The sequence below is a fragment of the Rattus norvegicus genome, chromosome 18 (genome assembly GCF_036323735.1).
Source record: "Rattus norvegicus strain BN/NHsdMcwi chromosome 18, GRCr8, whole genome shotgun sequence".
NCBI lineage: Eukaryota > Metazoa > Chordata > Mammalia > Rodentia > Muridae > Rattus > Rattus norvegicus.
In genome coordinates this window covers 3,563,602-3,583,274 of record NC_086036.1, presented here as the reverse complement: position 1 = coordinate 3,583,274, position 19,673 = coordinate 3,563,602, and the positions used below count along the sequence as shown (strand labels likewise).

Below are 19,673 nucleotides of genomic sequence, written 5' to 3'. Positions count from 1 at the left end.
CCTCATAACTGTCTGTAATTCCAATTCCAGAGGATCCGACACCCACTCCTTGCCTCCATAGGCACTGCACATATGTGGTGTACAGACATGAAGACAAAAACACCCATGCACATAAAATTATATATATATATTTTTTTTTTTTAAAGAGTCTCCAAGCACTACTACATGTCTCTTTGGGGGGAAACTGACCAGGTTTAGACCACTGCTCTAGACCAGGCTGATTCGGAAGGCCTGTTCTAGTTGGCCTGTTCTTAGCTAGACCACTGAAACACTAGGTCTTGCTACTGACCAGTTGTCTTCTACTGCATTAGGAGATGGGTCATATCATGGAGAACGTGGGCAGTGCTAACAGCTTCCAAGAAGGGAAATTGGCCTGGCACATTTGAGGTTGCATGATGTGTGCTTTGGGAATCCCCAAGGCAGGGAGAGAGAGTTTATCCTGGGGAGGGACTGGCCTAAGTCAGAAGGTTTTGAGTCACACATAAGAGACTTTGTCCTGGAGGCCAGGGGTTCTTGGGGTAATACCACAGCACATGGGTGTGTTATAGTCACTTCTGAGGTGAGGTTCCTCATGTCATCTGTGACTAAACTTAAGGCTCTAAAACGTATGGATGAATCATAAAATGTAAAGGTGTCTAAACTGAGAGTCCTGAGAGATTGCTGTCAGATGTGACCCCTGGACATGGATGTGAACTAGCCATGATGATATGATAGTAATTAGAACTTCCATATGCAGGCATTGGGACATAGAAAGGTCACCATTAGAAACCATCAGGGAGAGATTAGCTGCATGAGGGCTGAGGGATCCTTGGACCCACCATGAATCTCTGAGATACATGGATGGCTTCGAAAACTGTGACTCCTTCATGGATGCTTCTGGTAAAGGGATCGGTGGGGATTTACTGCATTTGTGGTAGCTCCAGGAGCTGAATATTGCTTGGAGCCTCAGAATATGGACAAGAAACTTCACTGAAGAGTACTTGGAACTGTCACTTCTCTGTCACCTCTAAGAGATGACCTTGAGTTCCCAATTCCCCGGCCCCTTTTAAGGTTTGTTTTTATAAGTGTGTGTGAGTGTTTCTGCCAAGTGTGCTAAGCCATATTTCCGTTCCCTCACAACCCTCCTATTCAGCCTCCGAAGAGTTGGGATTACAGGTCTCTCCCACCACGCCCGGGCTCGTTTTGATGCATTTTACATAATAGGAGAGGAAGGAGTGTTGCTAACCTATACTGTCCCTGACTGTCTAGCTAAGAGCACAGTGTCTCTACTGAGCTTCATGGCCCTAGGGTGTATGTGGCTGTGAAGGGGCTGAGGAGGAATCAACAATTTTCAAAATAAGTGAAAGGCATGATTTAATTAGCAGCTTAGAAAAAAATGCCACAAGATAGAAAATGAATGGCAGGGACAAACATGGGGGCTCATTGTAGGACTAAGCTAAGGACCAGATGCAAAGAAGGACAACAACAGCTAGGGAGGTGGCCTTGGATGTGGATGCTATGGGCTAAATACAATCACCAGGACTTTGCCAAGTAGCCAAGGAAGGGTTAGGAAGGATGGTTGAGACCACATCTCAGCTGGCTGTAAGGATGGTAGGCTCATGGTTGGCCATGTCTATGGTGGCATTTTGCATATGACATAATTGGGAGCTTACGGGATTTCAGGGTAGAGCTGAGTAAGAATGGGGCCCTGGAAGTCACCCATATCTATGGGCTATGAATGAGGTTGTTCAGGAAATGTCTAGAAGTGGAGCAGGTGAGTAAGAATGCCAGCTTACTGGAGCGCTGGAGTCGTTTGAGGGAGAATGGGAGAGAAGAGGGGAAGGGTTGGAAGTATGTATTAGTGGCATCAGCAGGCCCATCATGACTGGATAGAGCTGGACTCTGTAGGCCTGGAGTTACTCATCTCGACATTCATCCTTTCTAGGTGGCAGACACTCATTGGCGGACTTTTGCTTCACATGTCATGGAAACTGGGCTGGGTGGAGATCAACAGCAGTCTAAGGTACAACAGTGTGTGTGTGACTGACCTGTGGTTCATGCACACTTGCTTTAAATGTGTAATGTATTGCACCAGGAAACCAACCTGAGGTTCAGTGACTTCATAATGAGACAAATCTCGAATAGTGTGACGAATGTGGTATTAAAGTTACTAGAGACCTACAAGTTGCAATGCCTTATTAATTTACCTTTATTTTAGATCTAAGGATCGCTACAGATAACTTACTGGAGCAGGTTTAAATATTCTTGGAAATTTTATTAAGTTTTCTATTTATAGAATAGTTAATAATAGTTCCAGTGTATCCGTTACTTTCCTTTTGCTGTGATAAAACTCAAGGACCAAAACAACTTACAGAAGGAAGAGTTTGGGAGGGCAGTTTAACAGTCCACAGGGTCAGGGCCCATGATGGCTGAGCCGAGGCCTGACAGCAGGAACAGCCGAGAGCTCACATCTTGGTCTTCGAGCAGGAAGCAGAGAGAGTGCACAGAAAGCAATACACGGCTTTTTCAATTCTTAAATTATTTTTTATTTAAAATATTTCTTTTTTTTTTTGAGATTATAATTTAGTTACACCATTTGCTTCCTTGCTTTCTTCCCTCCAAACTCTCCCATACACCCAGAAGGAGCTGGCAGACAATTGAGTCGTTAGAGTTATTGCTTGCCTGTAAGCCTTGCAGAGTGTGCGTGTGTGTGTGTGTGTGTGTGTGTGTGTGTGTGTGTGTGTGTGTGTGTGTGTGTGTGTGTGTGAGATAAGGTGGCTCACTGGTCAGCTAGTTTAGCAGAATCCGTGAAATCCAGTTTTGGTGAGAGACCCTGTCTCAAAAAAAATAAGGTGCTGAACAACTGATGAAGACATCTGAGGTTGACCTCTGGCCTCCATATGCACATGCACACCGTATGCACACACACAAACATGTACACATGTATACATACACAAGATAGAAAGGGCTATGCTGAGGTCCTTTCACCCGTACAGCAAGTACTGACTTACAGTGGTGGGGCATTAATGTTTTAGGCAGTGACAGCCAACTGTCTTCTGCTCTTTCCTTTCATGTTTGGAAGTGACTTTATGCCCACTAGATGCCAACAGAATGCAGAATTCTTGAGAATTCCATTTGAGGAGCCCTCTAGGCACCCATAACAAAACACTGCAGAGTGTTTGCAGAAAGCAGATGTTCTCTCAATAAGGCACGCTCTATTTAAAAAAACAAGTGATTTAATTTAATTAAGCTTCATCTCAATAACGACAGTCTTATTATGAATACATGCACATGCAGATGGAGAACAGGCTTGTGATTCAAGTGCGATGCACTGTCTGGGCTTTCAGTCCCTTCAGGGGCATGACAGAGTGGCAATTTCCAAACCAGAGTCCTTGGCAAGAGATACTTCAAAGTGATGGTACCTGCAGTCCCTCCAGTCAGGAGTTGGTCCTCTGTCTTCATGCAAACACATACGTGTGCAGTCAACCGTGCACATGAGCTCGAACTGGCTCAGCAGTTCCCCAGAGGCCCAGATGCTGGGACCCTGTCAGGACCACCACAGACTTTAATTCTATTTTGTTTCCTTTGTGGGCAAATGAGGTAAGGAAATAATTGACCGACGTAAAAGGCTCAGATGCCACAACCTGACGAATTAGAAGTTGCCTCCTCTACTAATGTTCATGCCCTTGGTTCCTAGACTCAGGGTTAGGCCTTCAAAGATGGCCGGATCAGTGTGATTCCTCTACAAAGTGATTTTGTAACCAGTGTGAACTTCAGGGTCTATGCCTTTGAACAGCACTTCTGGGCACTTACCTCAAGTATCATGAAACCATCACCCACATGAGAAAATAATGTATTCAGCTATTCAGCCTTGGCATAGTAAACAATGCAAGATTGACACAAGTCTCCAACCATACGACATTGTTTAATTATTATTAAGGCAAGTCAGTCGTCAGTAGGTTGGGTGTGGCTTTCTGCCACGGGAAATGTGACGTTGAGGAGATTGTGAGACATGCTGTTTTCATGTTCTCACATCCTCAGCCAGTGCAGACACTTATTCATGGAGTCTGAAACTCAGCAGGGGTTTCCCTTGTTTATTTTCAGAGGGACTCCAGTGTGGAGGTCTGGGACTTCAACCTTACATTCCACCGCCCTGGGCCTGCTGCAGTCAAGCCAGCTGCTGGCTCGCACTAAGCATTGCACTTCCAGAGCATGGGCTGCTGTGGGTTGTGTCCTGTTGCCTTTGATCCTTGTGACCTTAGTCACAAGAGAAGGGACACCATCTGTACTCTCTCCTGGCCCATGAGGATGCGGGTGGCATGCTCTTCTCTCTGCTCACCGTTAGGTTGGGGATACAGATGCCTGTTACTTCAGGCAGGGCTGGTGGTAATGGACAGTACAGTCCTGATAGTTTTTTACCGGATACAAAACTCCCACTGTGCTTGCAGCTTACCTGTCTGAAGCCTTATCTTCCATTAGAGCATGAGGGTTGTGTGGGTCAAGAGCTAAGGCATGGCTGAAAACTTAGAGCTGGGTAGACCTGACTTCAGAGCCGTGTTTACCAGCTGTTCAGTAGGAAAGTGACCTGAGGTCGTGTGCATCTGTCGGAGTTGACAACCTTTGATGAGAACGGAATTGAGGAGCTGGTCAAGTAGGCCAGGGATCCCAAAGCAATGGGTCTGAGGAAAGGGTTTACTTGGCTTGTACTTCCACACTGCAGTCCATCACTGAAACAAGTCAAGCAGGCAGGGCCTGGAAGGCAGAGGCTGGTGCCGAGCCCACCGAGGGATGCTGCTTACTGCCTTGCTCCTCGGGGATTGCTCAGCCTGCTTTCTCATAGAACCATCAATCCAGGGATGATCCCACACACGATGGACTGGGCCCTCTCACATCAATCAGTAGTTAAGAAAATGCCCTACAGGCTGGCCTTCAACCCAGTCTTATGGAGGCATTTTTCTCAGTTGTGTTCTGAGTAGCCTTAGTGGCCCTGTGACACTGAGAGGAGGCCCCTGGACACCCACCCGGATGGGCCACCTGGGCTAACAGTGCATCCTCACTGTACTTCACGCAGGTTTCCGCCAGAAGTTCTTTTTAAGCCCCCAGACTAGCACCTTGAAAGGAACCTTATTTTTGGGACCTCTCCTGTCCTATGGGAGCGTTCTCTTTTCCTCTTCCTCTTCCCCAACTGCTTAAGCTCTTACCTATGAATCTTTAATACATTTCTCTCCACAGCTGATCCTTTGTGGTTCATGAATTTCACTATTTTATTTTAATTTTTACTTATGTGAGTGTATGTTACATGTGTGTAGGTAACCTTGGGGGCCAGACAGCGAATGGGAACCTTTGGAGCTAGAGTCATAGGCGGTCGTGAGCTACCTGATCTAGATGCTGGGAAGTGAACTTTGACCTCATTTCTCTCTGGCCTCTTGAATTTTATTCTTTGAATTTTAGAGACAAGAATCAGAAAGTTATTGTACGCTGTTTTAGCTGTGAAGAGACACCATTACCATAGCAACTCTTATAAAAGAATGCACTTAATCGGGGCTGGCTTACAGTTTCAGAGGTTTAGTCCATTATCATCATGATAGAAAGCATGCTGGCATGTAGGCAGACACGGTGCTGGAGAAGCAGCTGAGGGTTAAACTCAAATAACGTGAGTTTATGGGGGCCATTCTTATTAAACCACTCCAGTGGCTGTTGAGTTTTCCAGAGCCCTCGCTCCCTGAGAAAGGCTCTGTTCTCAAGGACACCCCATATTTGTAGATTGTTTTATAAGTAGAAAATTCAAACAAGGCATGGTAGGGCATACCTGTGGTACTGAGGTCTGGGAGGTGAATGTAGGAGGATCAGGAATTCAGAGTCAGCCTTGGCTAAATAGTAAGTTCAAGGCCATTGTGGACTGAGAGCCCATCTCAAAACAAGCAAGCGTTCAATATACATAAACTAAACATAGAACATACTTTAGGTTGGTCTAGCCTATCTTGAATACTCACACACTCAGAGATTTTAGTACAAAATCCAGTTTTTTTAAAAGATTTATTTATTTATTTGTTTGTTTGTTTATTTCATGTGAGTACACTGTCGCTGTCTTCAGACACACCAGAAGAGGGCATCAGATCCCATTACAGATGGTTGTAAGCCACCATGTGATTGCTGGGAATTGAACTCAGAACCTCTGGAAGAGCAATCAGTGCTCTTAACCACTGAGCCATCTCTCCAGCCCCCTACAAAATCCATTTTATACTAATGTGTTGGATATTGAATAGGACAGGTAATCCAAGAAGGCACTGAGACAGTACTGGGACTAAGGTGTCTTAGTATAGGTTTTATTGTTGTGAAGAGACACCGTGACCGTGTCAGCTCTTAAAGGAAAACATTTAATTGTGGCTGGCTTCCATGTTCAGAGGATTATTCATCATGACAGGAAGCATGATGGCACACGGGCAGACACGGTTCTAGAGAAGTAGCTGAGAGTTCTACATCCAGATTGGAAGTCAGCAGGAAGAGAGAGTGACTCTGGGCTTGGCTTTAGCATCAAAAACCTCAGAGCCCCACTCCTCGTGCCACTTTTTCCAACCAGGACAAACCCACCCAACAAGGCTACACCTCCTAGTAGCACCACTCCTGGAGAGCCTCTGGGGGCCATTTTCATTCATTCCACTCCCTGGCCCCATAGGCTGCTAACCGTATCATAATGCAGAAATGCATTCAGTCCAACTTCAAAAGTCTCCGTGGTCTAGCACAGTCTCAACAATGTTAAATGTCCAAAGGTCAAAAACTCTCGTAAGACGTGTACAGTCTCCTAACTGTGGTCCCCGTAAAGTCAAAAAGAAAAGCGATCACATACTTCGTGCAAGGGCACAGGTGAGAGAGCCTTTCTGCAGTATCCCACTAGGATGCTCCTTAGTATCTGAGAGGGGAGCACTTTCTTACGGATATGTGTGTAATTGACTGGAAGAGTCAAATAGAATGGACAGATGGGGGTGGCTTTCCCATGTCATAAAATTGAAGTGTTCAGTTGACAGCGTTAACCATGGTTAAGTCAGACAGCTTCATATTTCTTTGAGATAGGGCTCTCACTGGACCTGAAGCTCTCAGAGTCAGCCCCAAGGGTCCTCCTGTGTGGGAGTACAGGTGTGCACTACCACACCCAGATTCCCCACGGGTCCTGGGGATCTTACTCAGATCCTCAGGTTTGCTAACTGAGCCTTCCCCATAGCCCTTATTGTGTGGATTTTAAGCAATGTAGCATGGGGCTGGAAAGGCTCAGGGGTTAGGCACACTGGCTACAGGTCCAGACACTTGGATTGGACTCCCAACACCCACCTGTCCATTCAACCTTTTGTAACTCCAGTCTTGGGGGATCTACTGCCCTCTTCTGGCCTCTGCAGGTACTACATAAACAGCATTTTAACATACTAAAGACCATACATTAAAAAAAAAAAAAAAAAAGAATTAGCATGGAGAACATGTAACGTGGTTCCTGATTGGCTGTACATGCTAACTGAGCTGTGAGGCCTCTGTTCACAGTGAGTACTAGAACTTTATAAGTTGCTATAAGCATTTGCAGAAGGAAGATTTGGAGGCCGTCCCAGAGACTGGGAACATTGCTGAGCTAGGTCTGAGTGTGACTTTGGTAGACTGCTGTCCTGGACAGTAAAAGGGAGGACTCTGTGCATATGCCACTGCCCCAGTGGTGTTCACTGAATGTGGTGGGATGGCTATGCTGTCTAGTGCTCAAACAGCTTCACTCATTTTTACTAGTTTTGAGGCTGACTGGGAACGTCAAGTAGTAGAGAGGCATCACTTACAACCTCAGTGAAAGGCAGCGGGTGGCAGCCCCACGAAGGGCGCCCTCTGTCCAGCTCAGCTCTTTATGGGTTTTCTTGGGTTTTGTCTTTGTTTTTTTGAGCTAAGATTTCAGTGTGCAGCTCTGGTTGACCTGGAGCTCATGATGCAGCCCAGGCTGGCCTCCAGCTCATAAAGACCTGCCTGACTGTCTCCCAAGCACTTGGCATTAAAGGCGTGTGCCACCACACGTAGCTTACTTATTAATTTTGAGGAGAACACGATTCTAGACTATCATGAAAACTCAGTTCCTGGTGTGGTCAAGCCAAGCCAAAGAAATATGCCTTTCAAAGCCCTCGAGGATCTCTAAAATTCTAGGTTAGAGTCTGAAGAAGCCAGAATATGACCACTGTGTTGAAGTTCTAAGATTTATTATTTAAAAGCCCTTTTTCTATTTTTTTTTGTTCAAAATTGTAATTCCATGGAAGTGTTCGAAACATCTTAGGTAAACATTCTTTAAGAAAACCCAAAACTATTGGCATACTTGAAATCAGTGGCCTACCACACTGAAGGAGATCAGCTGTGTCCTCTCCCTGAGCAACAGCAAGGCTGATCCATGTTCAGTTTTGGGGTGTTCCTGAACGCAGAGTAGATGTCACATGACAGCTGTGCATGGAATGGCTTCATTTGTTCATGTTCTCTCTGTGAGTAAGGAGAACCTGTCACTTAACATCCCCACCCCCCAGGATATTTAGACAACCTTGGTGGAAGGAGTCGTTGCCTCGGGGGTCCGGATGGGGTCTTCTCCAGCATGAAGTAGTAAAAGCGTTTTTGATTTTTCCTCCATTTAGATCTGATGTTTTGACGTGGCTTCCTGCTTCAGTGCTATTTGTGGGCATAATCTATGCGGGGTCCAAAGCTTTATCTAGACTGGTAAGTATTGAGAATTTCTATGTGTGGCCAGGGGCATGCAGCCCCTCTGTCCCCACCCCCTTTGTGTTTGAATTTACTGCATCTGTTGGTGTTAGGCATCAGCTTGAATGTCTGACTAGACCAGAGAACTGAGGTGCTGGTTAGTGGACTGTGGCTGTCGTCAAAAACCCAAGGAGCAACTTCAGGAAATAACATTTTGGCTCATGGTTTCAGAAGGTTCCAGACTGAGTCCTTGCCACTTAGGTCCTGGGCCGGTGGTGAGGCCGACCATCCTGACAGTGGAGGATGCGGAAAAGCTGTTCACCCCACTGCAGATGGGAGACGGCAGGATAGAAGATGGAGAACTAGGAGTAGCTTTCAAGGGCCTGTGCCCCAGGAACTTACTTCTTCCACCTGGAGGACTTGCTGCCTAAAGTTCCCAGATGTTTCCAAATTAGTGCCACTACCTAGTGACCAATCCTGCAATACGTGAGCCCTTCTGAGGGGCCACTTGATACTCAAACCAGGACAGAGAGGTCCTGGGCCTGAGTTAACATAGAGCTTTTTTCTGCTTTTGCTGAATTAAAGATAAATAGAATATAGCGGACTGCCAGCTTGTCTCACAAGGTGGGCAGAGAGAGACACAATAGCAGTTGTGAAGTCTTGCCAGTCAGACCTCCATTGAGCAGATTTCACAAGGAGGCTAGCTTTGGCATTCTGCCTCAGTGCAGGATATCCTCGGAAGCAGAGAGTCAGGGATAGACCTTCACCTGCTGCTGAAGAGGAACTGGTGAATTGAGAAAAACGGTCCAGGGGATGGTGGATGCAGTTGTGAATACAGGTATGGCCCAGAGTAGACCAGTACCTGGTGTACTGACTGGTTTATGTGTCAGCTTGACACATGGTACAGTCATTAGAGGGGAGGAGCCTCAGGTGAGGAACCGCCTCCAGGGAAGGCATTTTCTCAGCTAGCATCAGTGAGGGCGGGCCCAGCCCGTTGTGGGTGGAGTCATCCTTGGGCTGGTGGTCCTGGGATCTAAGAGTACTCATATAAATAAAATAAATAAATCTTTAGAAAAAAAAGAAAAAAGGAATTCAGATCCACATGGGTGAGGAGTGTAAATGTTCATGGAATGGAGATTGCCCTGGGGTGGGGTGGGGGTCCTGTAACCGCCCAGCCCAGGCCTGCACATGCCCTCCCGGCCTTCCCTTCCTCCCTCCTTCTCTCCCTTCTGTGGTGCTGGTGATTGAACCCAAGGCTTTACACAGGCTAGGTAAGCATTCTTATCACTCAGCTACAACCTAGTAGCATTTTTATTAAACCCTGAAGATTTTCAGACGTGTGTACTTATCATATTTACTTCACTCCTCTAAGTCCTAGAACCAACACCACAGCCCCTCCCAGCTTCATGTCTTTTTTTTTAATTCCACATCCACTGAGCAGAAAAAGCTCGTCTGAGGAGGCCAGAGGGCGGCTGTGCTCTGTGGGCAGAGAGGTTTAGAGGATACTTTGCTGTTTTCTTATCAAGGTGGATGGACACCTAAGTAATGTTTTGTCTTTTAAATTTGGACTCTGAGGCAGTGTAGTAACTCCCCAGGATTGTTGTTCTCTTCCCGTTCTATCTATACATGGCTCCAAAATCTGAAATTTGTTTAATAAGCCTTTTTTAAGACTATGGAAACATGCTTGTCTTTTGCTTTTCTGTTTTGCTTTTCATTTTTTTTTAAAGATTTTTATTTATTTTACGTATGTGAGTACACTGTAGAGTGAGTACACTGTAGCTGTCTTCAGACACACCAGAAGGTTTCGGATCCCATTACAGATGGTTGTGAGCCACCATGTGGTTGCTGGGAATTGAACTCAGGACCTCGGGAAGAACAGTCAATGTTCCTAACCGCTGAGCCATCTCTCCAGCCTTTGCTTTTCATTTTTCTGGAGTGTGTGTGTGTGTGTGTGTGTGTGTGTGTGTGTGTGTGTGTGTGTTGTTTATTTTTCTTGGTTTCATTGATTTTTGATAAAGAGCAAGCAAAGTTGGAGGTTAGGGAGGTGGAGGAGGAGTTGGGATGGGAATATCAAAATACATGAAAAATTTTCAGTTATAAAAAGGCTTATATCACTTCTCAGCCTTTTGGCTAAGATCAAGTGTAAAAAAAGGCGTATTAAAATTAGTCTAGGGAAAGAGCTTCCTTGACATTGGATTTGACAACAACTTCTTAGTAATGACACCAAAGGCACAGGGCACAAAAGAAGAAAACAAATACTAATTGCGCTAATTTTAATTTTCATTAAAATGAGAAACTTAGTTGTGCCGGGTGTGGTGGTGCACCTCTTTAATCCCAGCACTTGGGAGGCAGAGCTCTGTGAGTTCAAGGCCAGCCTGGTCTATAGAGGGAGTTCCAGGACAGTCGAGGCTACACTGAGAAACCCTATCTCAGTGAAAAACCACGATAGATAGATAGATAGATAGATAGATAGATAGATAGATAGATAGATAGTTGCATCAAAGGATATGATCAACAAAGTAAGAAGACATTTGTAGAATGAGAGAAAAGATTTGCAAATTATGTATTTAAAACCAGAGTCCTATACAGACCAATGGGAGAACTCCTAACAACTGTTATTGGGAACCTGAGCCACTTGACGTACAAATGGACGAAGGAGCCCTCCTTTGATCTAGCACTCAGGAGACAGAGCAGGTAGATCTCGGAGTCTCACGACAGCCTGGCCAACATCCCCAGTGAGCTCTAGGCTAGTTAGGGCTATTTACATAGACGCTTCTCTCTAAAGAGAATGCATAAAGAGACCGAAAAAAGCTTCCCGACCTAATTAATCATAAGAACATGTAAATGGGGTTGGAGCAATGGCTCAGTGGTTAAGAACACTGGCTGCTTTTAAAGAGGATCCAGAGCCAGTTCCCAGAATCTATGTGGTACTTCACAGACGTCTGTAATTCCAGTTCCAGGGACTCCACTGCCCTCTTCTGGCCCCTGTAGGCTTCAGGTATGCACGTGGTACATGGATATATATGCAAGGAAAACATCCATAGATATTAGGTAAATTCTTTAAAAAGGAAGATGCAAATATGAACTTCAGGTGACACTATTTAGTATTTCATTCCCATGGGATGACTTTTACCAGACCCAAGTATGGTAAGGACATGGTGAAACCTGGATGCTTGTGTAGTTCTGTCAGAAACCTAAAATAGTATGGCTGCTGTGGAAAATAGTGTGGCGGTCCATAGAAAAATACTAAAAATTTCCAGATATGGTGCCTTATCCCTGTAATTCTGACATCCATGAGACTGGAGCAGGAGGAGTGCCAGAACTTAAGAGCCATCCTGGGCTGTATAGTCAATCACAAGCCCAGGATACAGGGAAGACACAGTCTTAAAAACAAGTGTCTTTCCCGCTGCTCCCCTCAGAGAGGGCCTTAGTGCAGTCATTCCATATAGTACATGAAGGGCACAACCACATACTTAAAAACTCATCCAAAGAGAAGCAGGATTGCCGTTCTTGTACAGAAATGAAGAAGCTGGCCCCGGGAGCCAACGAGATGTCATGGCAGGCCAAGCTGCCTGCCGACAAGCCTGAGAGCCTCAGTCCAGTCTCAGGGACCCCCTTGGAGAGAACCGACTCCTGTGGATTGTGCGTTGCCCTCTGTCCATACCCACCGACTAAAATTTAATAATACAAATAAGAAAGCTAATCCAGGAGTCGTGCGAGGGTCACCGAGATCTCTGTAGATTAGACGATGTCTGTGGTCAAGACCACGATTTTCTTTCTTCTTCTTTTTTTTTTTTAACTTTTTTACTGATTCTTTGTGAATTTCACAGCATGCACCCCAATTTCACATCATGCACCCCAATCCCACTCATTTCCCCATCCCTTCAAATCCACCCTTCACTCTTGCAAACTCCCCTCCAAGGAAAACAAAAGGTAAAAATAAAATAATATGAATATATATATATGAAATATATACAGAAATTAAAAAAATAAAACCACAAAACAAAAATCCCATCTTGCCATGGAAGCTCCAGTGTGTCACAGATTATATACCCTTTTGCCCAAGTAGTTTTTTTTTTTAAGATTTATTTATTTATTTCATGTATGTGGGAACACTGTCGCTGTCTTCAGACACACCAGAAGAGAGCATTGGGTCTCATTACAGATGGTTGTGAACCACCATGTGGTTGCTGGGAATTGAACTCAGGACTGCTGGTCTAGTCGGTGCTCTAACCGCTGAGACGTCTCTCCAGCTCCCAATAGTTTTTCTTGCAGATGTTTACTGCAATGCAATGGGTTGTTGGTCTGGTCCAAGGCCTTTGGCCTCTGCTACACTATCAATACTGGATCCTCACTGGGACTCCTCTAAGATACCCTGTGCTGCCTCGTGTCATGGAGATCTATAGCTTTGCATCTGTAGACTGGCCCTTGTCAGGTGCTACAGCAGTTCACAGATGGGGTAGATGTTGGGGTGGGCCAACTCAGAGCCCTGGATCTGGGTCTGGGTGGAAGCTTAGGTGGTCAGCTCAGCATCTCTCCTGCACCCACACTACCAGGGCCAGCTCTCACACTTTGTCCAGGAGAGAGGTTGGAGCTGCTCTCCTGACCTCTGTGTAGCTAGTGAGGGACAGGGCCACCTCTAGTTTTCTGAGCCAGCTCACCCACCTACCACAGGTGGTCGGGGAGTGGCAGGGTGAGGAACATCTCTCCCATTCCTGTCCACTGCACAGAGTCAGCAGAAGGGCCAGTGCCTGCCACCAGGGCTAGCTCTATTGTGCTGCCCAGGTAAGGGCTGGGGCCAGCTCTCCTGCACCCACACCACCAGAGCCTGCTCTCCCATGCTGTTCAGACCAGGGCTGGAATCAGCTCAGTACAGTGCTAGGACTTCAACATGGCTTAGGTGGTAGCCCAGACCAGAGACATTCGAATACCTCTCCAACCTTCCCCACCCCCTGCCACAGATATTTGCACAGACCCCAGCTGCAGTAAGGCCATGGACTCAGACGTGACTTTTGGAGGTAGCCCAAGTGCACATGTCACATGGTCTCAGGTTCAGATATGCGGGCTTCTCATATCTGTCTGTTCCAAACTGCCACCAAGTCTCCAGTTCTATATCTCAGCACGATGTACAAACCCCTCAACTACACTTTCTGTCCCATCGTAGTGGGAAATACTAAAAAAGCAATCCAGGTAGCGCCGACAAAGCACCGGCCTATTCTCATCTCAGGAGACTCTCTGACCCGGAGCTCCGAAATCTCTGCACCCAACTGGCTAAGTTCCCACAGCAGGCTGCTGCCACACCAGCCACACACAGCTAGCTGGGGTGCACTTCTTGCAAACCCATGCTTTGCCGCCACCATACTTTTCTCTCTGGAACCCAGCTGAGTCACCACGTGAAGGAAAACACCGCACACTCTTAGTTTAGAATCAACAGGTAACACCCATTGCCGGGCGCAACAGCTACCATCCTAGTTTGTAAGCCATTCTACGTTAAGTCCTCTGGTGGCATATGGGGGTGGGGTGGAGGTGCGCGGGACAAGACAACTCTTGTTAGCTACATCTTCTCCAAACTCTCCTGTTCAAAACCAAGTCACCTCTTCCGGCCTCCTCGCTTCCCCTCCCCAACCCAGTGATTGGTCCCCTAAAATCTTTATTCATTAGGGGGCGGTCCTGCCACATCCTCTATCTCGGCTGTCTGTGTACTCTATCTTTCCAGTCTCTCCTTCACATATTCACTCACTGCAGTGGCGTCCTTGGTGGGTGCTTGGGTGTCTTTCTTCTGGCCACTCCAGGCTCAGGACCGGGATTTTGTTGCGGTAAATAATAAATAAAGGGCGGACCAGTTCCGGCGCCTAGCCTGCGGTTGAATTCCCGGTAGTTCCAGCAAGATGCCGCGCGTGCGCTGGAACAGCTCTCCGACTGCCTGGGTCAGAGAGTATGTGGGGGCAGCATGGAGCCGCTAATTAGCGCACTGTCGTCACCTTGGTAGATCCCTCCCAGGTGGGTAGTGTAACTGGTCAGTTGTAAACTAGATCTCTAACATTTGTTAGCTTTTCAGTAGGAAAAATGGCTTTAGAAATTCAGACTTAAAAATTAAGAAAGAATGAATGATACCCCTTTTAAAAATAGCATAAATTTTATTAGACTTCACCCGTTTTAAACCTTAGTACTTTTATTGCTGCCGGGATTTGCTTTTCTTTTTAAATCACAGATCTCACTCTATAACCCAGGCTTGCCTGGAACTCACTCTAGCCCAGACTGGCCTTGAACTAGTGGTGATTCTCCAGCATTAGCTTCCTGCATGCTAGAATCACAAGGATAAGCCACACCAACTGACTGTAGAACTTAAGACAGCTGCAGGCTCACTGGGGACCTGTGCGGCCTGAATGTCACTGTGAGCAGCTTGCCTGGAAGCCCGGTGTCCACCTTATCTGTGAGAATCACAGCTGTAGCTGTGTATCATGTATGTATGTATCTGCTCATAGACTTAGGAGGAGGTCCAAGAAACCATGCACAGTAGACAGCCGATAGTGCCAAGCACAATGGGTGTCAAGGTGCATGCTCCTATTCCCAGCACTTAGAAGGCCCAGGCAAGATGATCTAGAGTTCAAAGCCAGCCTGGGCTACATACACAGCAAGATCCTGCCTCAGAAAAGAAAAATCCTTGGACAACTTGGATATGTTCGTCACGTGGTATTAATCGTGTGCTTTGAAATCAGTTTTGTGCGTACAGACATCCTTTTCCAGATTCTGATCAGTTAGGCTAAGGGAGATGGAGAGAACTGGCCAGTTTGTGACAACTAGACAGTTAAGCCCCTCGGGGCCTGTAGTTCAGGTCTAAAGTTCTGAATTCTCAATCCCAAACCTAATCTTGTTTCTGGATTCATAGTCAAGAAAGCAGAAGCTGGGCTGGAGAGATGGCTCAGTGGTTAAGAGCACTGGCTGCTCTTCCAGAGGTCATGAGTTCAGTTCTCAGCAACCACATGGTGGCTCACTACTGTCTATAGGGTATAGGGGGATCTGACGCCCTCTTCGGGCAGGAGGATGCGTATGCAGCAGAGCACTCATGTAAAAGAAGCCAAGAGCCATTGCTTTTCATTATCTAATCCTAAAAGGCCATTTAAATTTTCTTAGCTTCCTGCCCCTAGAGGCGTTTCAAGTATGGCTTCCATGTCATGTGTGCATCAGCAGGTGGCAGGGAGGAGAGAGGCTATGTGTACACTCAGTGTTCTCACCTGTGAATAAGCCTGACGTCACCACCAGTCTGGAGCCAGGGAAGCCTGGATGGATTTCCAGGATGGGGAGCAAGTTAGAGACTAGAAGAACCCCACATGCGATGGTGGCCCCAGGCGGGGTGAGCCTGAGGCAGTCAACTCTTGCAAGGGGCCACTGGACTGGGCCATCTGATGTGGCCACCACCAGACTGGCATTGTGCAGGCCCAGGGACCACAGGAGGCAGACCATGCCTGAGATGACCCGTGCCTGGTGTCACAGTGCACAAGCAGGGCATAACACTCCTGAGATGACCCCAGACACTCAGAGACCCTGGGTGCCTCTGAGAGAAGCAAGTAAGTGATAGATGGAAAAAAAAAAAGAGAGAAACCAAGAATGTGGGCACAATAAAGAGAGGCAGAACTGGAGACCCGAGGGTAGTGAGGACAGCCTGATGTGAGTAGCCGGTGAGACCATGGTGGGGTACTGGCCTGTGCTCCAGCCAGGGCTGTGACTAGGTCCACGGTCCTGTAGCAGCAGGGGTCTGTTACCACCAAAGCCCAGGCGGAGATTCCTGGTCTGGGCTGCTGCCCAGGCACAGTTGATGTCTGAAGTCTGTGCAGAACTGGCCCCACCCCTCACCTGGGCATCATGGGAGAGTGGATCCTCAGGGTATGAGGACTAGAAAGCCCTTCCACTCCAGCCGGCTTCAGGACTCAGGAGAGCCAGCGCCAATATATGACCCTGGGAGACCTGGCCCTTCCACTCATCTCCCATGCTGTGGGGTGGACAAAGAAGAGATACCCTCCTCCCCTCTTGCCCCTCACCACCTGTGGCAGGCAAGAGACCCGGCCTTGTGGTCATGAGAGCAAAGAGCTGGCCCGGACCCTCACCTGCTGCAGCACTTGGGAAAGCAGGCCCTGCACCTCACCTGGGAAACACAGTAGAGCTGACCCTAGATGTGGGAATTGCAAGCAGGCTGGCCTCAAGGGCATGGTGAGTGTGGGAGACCCAACCCTGCCTCTTTTCTATGCAATATGGCATAGGCAAGGGAGAGATTCCCTCCCCTCCTGTGGGCCCTGAGGCAGGAGAGCTGCCCTTGCCTCTTGTCTGCTAGGTGGTGGCATGGATGAGGGAAATATGCCCTCCTCCCCTCCCTCATTCCTTGCCAGTACTGCAGGCAGGAGAGCTGGCCCCAGGTCATGAGAATAGAACTGTCCCTAACCTGCTCCAACATTCTGGAGAACCCTGCACCTTACCTGAGCAGGATGGAGCTGGCCCTGGATGGTTGGTTGCAAGTGAGCCAGCCCAGACAGCTGGAAAGCCACTGGGCTGACCTCTCAGACACCTCTCAGGCCCAGGTCCAGGGATTAGAATTGGCTCTACATCTTCCCCAACAGTGAGCTGCTGGACTGCATGAAGGGACCAGTCCAAGAACTGCAAGATCTTCATGACACAGGGCAACCACAGGGTCTCTGAGAGGTGTCCCAGTGAGGATCCAGCATTGCCGGAGTAGCAGAAGCCAGAGGCCTCAAACCAGAGCAGTGACTCATTGCAGTGAACATTTGTAAGCAAAGAAGCGTGGAGAAAAGATCGTATACACTGTGACACACTGTGACACACTGCAGCTTCCACAACGAGTTTTTTCTATCTGAGGGAGGTGGCAGGGGTAGAGAACAGGTACGAGGGGAGGGGAGATGAGCGGATTGGGGCGCATGATGCAAAAATCCACAAAGAATCAGTAAAAGGTTTCAAAGTTGTTGTAAGCGTGATCAGCTGCATAACAGCCTGGCACACTTCCTTTCACTTGCCGCTTGGTTAGAGTCGCCTGTATCCCCCGTGTTTTCATTCATTAAGCATCAAGCTCTCAGCCGTTGTTTCAACCGTAAGGCTAGCTCTTCCCTGGCTGTGTCGCGTCCTGTGCTCCATCTGAGCTCCTGCCTGCTGCGTTTCCACCGTGCTCATGGGACTTGTTCCCTGGACCCGGCACGGTGCATGATACACACGAGGTGCTTATGACTGGATGAAAAAACCCTGTAGGAGAGGGACCTAGACAAATACTCTACCAAAGTCAATACTTCAAGGCTAGAGGGACGACTCAGTGGTTAAGAACACTTGTCACTCTTGCAGAGGACCCAGGCTCAATCCTGACTGAGCACCCACATAGTAGCGTCTGCCGTCTGTCACTCCAGTTCCAGTGAAGCTGATGCTTTTTCTGTCCTCTGTGGACATTGCGTGCACACGGGACAAACTTGCATGCAGAGAAAGTAAATGTCGGAGGGAGAATGAACACTTGAGCAAAGTGCTGGCCTAGATGAGTCTTTGGAGAGATCATGAATGTTCCCATATATCTTATTTTTAAACAAAAGGCGAGAGTCATAGCTGCAAGATGGGAGGAAGTATTTTCATGCTCGTTATTCTGTTTGTCTTCAGGCAGTTCCTGTGTTTCTCATTTTGCATAATGCAGCTGAAGTTCTCACCTGTGGGTTCCAGAAGTGCGTCTGGAAAGAGGTAAGGAAGGGATCAAGCAAAATCCTAGTTTCACAGCCCCTGCTTTAAATGCCACAGACCTGCTTTTTACTCAATGACCTGGCTTAGTTAGCGCTACTGTTGTGATGAAACCCCATGACCAAGAACAACCGGACAAGGGAAGGGCTCATTTCACTCATGTTCCGTACAAGAGTTCACTTCAAAAGCAGTGAAGGCAGCAACTCAGATTCAACCTGCAGGCAGGAGCTGATGCAGAGGTCTTGGAGGGGAGCTGCTCACTGACTCCTCATGGCTTGCTCAGTTTGCTTTCTTATAGAAAGATCAAGAGTCATCAGCCCAGGGGAGGCCCCACCCACAATGGGCTGAGCTCTCTCCGGCTTAGCTCAGGGGTAAATGTCTTCTGCAGGAGACTTAGGGGGCGGCTCTGTAGGGAAAGGCTTTCCCCACTGCGGTTGAGACAGTCCTTGCTTGCCCACACTGTTTATTCATTGTCCATCGTGGAAAATGGGTGCACGCCACTTCCTCAGGGTGGACCAGAGATTAAATACCCTTTGCAGGAAGGAATACCTGGGATTGGAAGCTTATTGGCTAAACCTCAGGTCCTCTAGATACCTTATTAGCATGGAGAACTCTATGTTCTGTGCTATGTGACTATAGGTCATGTTCTTTATGTGGGGAGTGTGGTCACCAGTTCCAGGTCAGGAATCTGGTCAGGTTTGTAATACCTGCTGTCCTCAGGTATGAGGTGCTGGGGTTTCTGAGCCCACCTCAACCCTACCACATTCCCTGGCATGGTCCATTGCCCCACAAGACACGACTCAAATGTATGTCCTTCTTTCCAGCAGTTTTCCAGTCAAGACTATCTGATAGTGGTTACTGACTCAGGGAGCCCAGCTTGCCTGAGGATGGGAGATGCAGCAGGACCCCAGGCCAGGGAAGAGCTAGACCCGTAGGAGACAAGGAGGGATTTGCTGTGGGAAAGCATTCCCACGTGTAGCTACTTACACAGAGCTCGACCCTTTGCCCACTCGACAGAGATTGGCTTTAGGGTTTAGATACTGTTTCTAAAGAACTGGAAGGTCACCTGGGTAGCTCCAGTGAGGGACAGCTTTGTTGGAGCGTTTTCCCAGACAAAGAGACCAGAAGAGAAGCAGGCTATAATGAAAGAGGTCAGCACAGGAGAATGGAGGCAGGAGAATGGGGAAAAGAACAAAGGAGCAGTCTCACTGAGCCTTTGTCTACCCAGGCCTTCATTGGAGAGGGCATGAAAGTTGCATTCCGCTCCCATT

General features: G+C 47.5%; 1 protein-coding gene, 1 long non-coding RNA gene and 1 other non-coding gene across 9 annotated transcripts in view; 2 read left to right on the top strand and 1 right to left on the bottom strand.

The window, feature by feature from the left end:
* The window catches only part of Tmem241 (transmembrane protein 241), a 152,234-nt gene that overhangs the window by 9,825 nt on the left and 122,736 nt on the right, over positions 1-19,673 (top strand). For all 7 annotated transcript variants that reach the window (XR_001842036.3, XR_005496208.2, XM_017601069.3 and 4 more), the window contains exons 3-5: positions 1,925-2,002; positions 8,619-8,700; positions 18,328-18,405. Coding sequence is in view for 5 of the 7 variants with exons in the window: in XM_017601069.3 (XP_017456558.1) it covers positions 1,925-2,002; positions 8,619-8,700; positions 18,328-18,405 (238 nt within the window). In the remaining 2 variants the exon portion in view is untranslated. The remainder of the gene's footprint in view (positions 1-1,924; positions 2,003-8,618; positions 8,701-18,327; positions 18,406-19,673) is intronic.
* Positions 12,752-14,569, bottom strand: LOC134482901 (uncharacterized). Its single transcript, XR_010059613.1, has 2 exons — positions 14,423-14,569; positions 12,752-12,964 (listed from the first exon to the last, which is right to left on the bottom strand). It is a non-coding gene; the product is annotated as an uncharacterized LOC134482901 (long non-coding RNA).
* Positions 15,820-15,954, top strand: LOC120098391 (small nucleolar RNA SNORA17). The gene has a single exon (XR_005496573.1). It is a non-coding gene; the product is annotated as a small nucleolar RNA SNORA17 (small nucleolar RNA).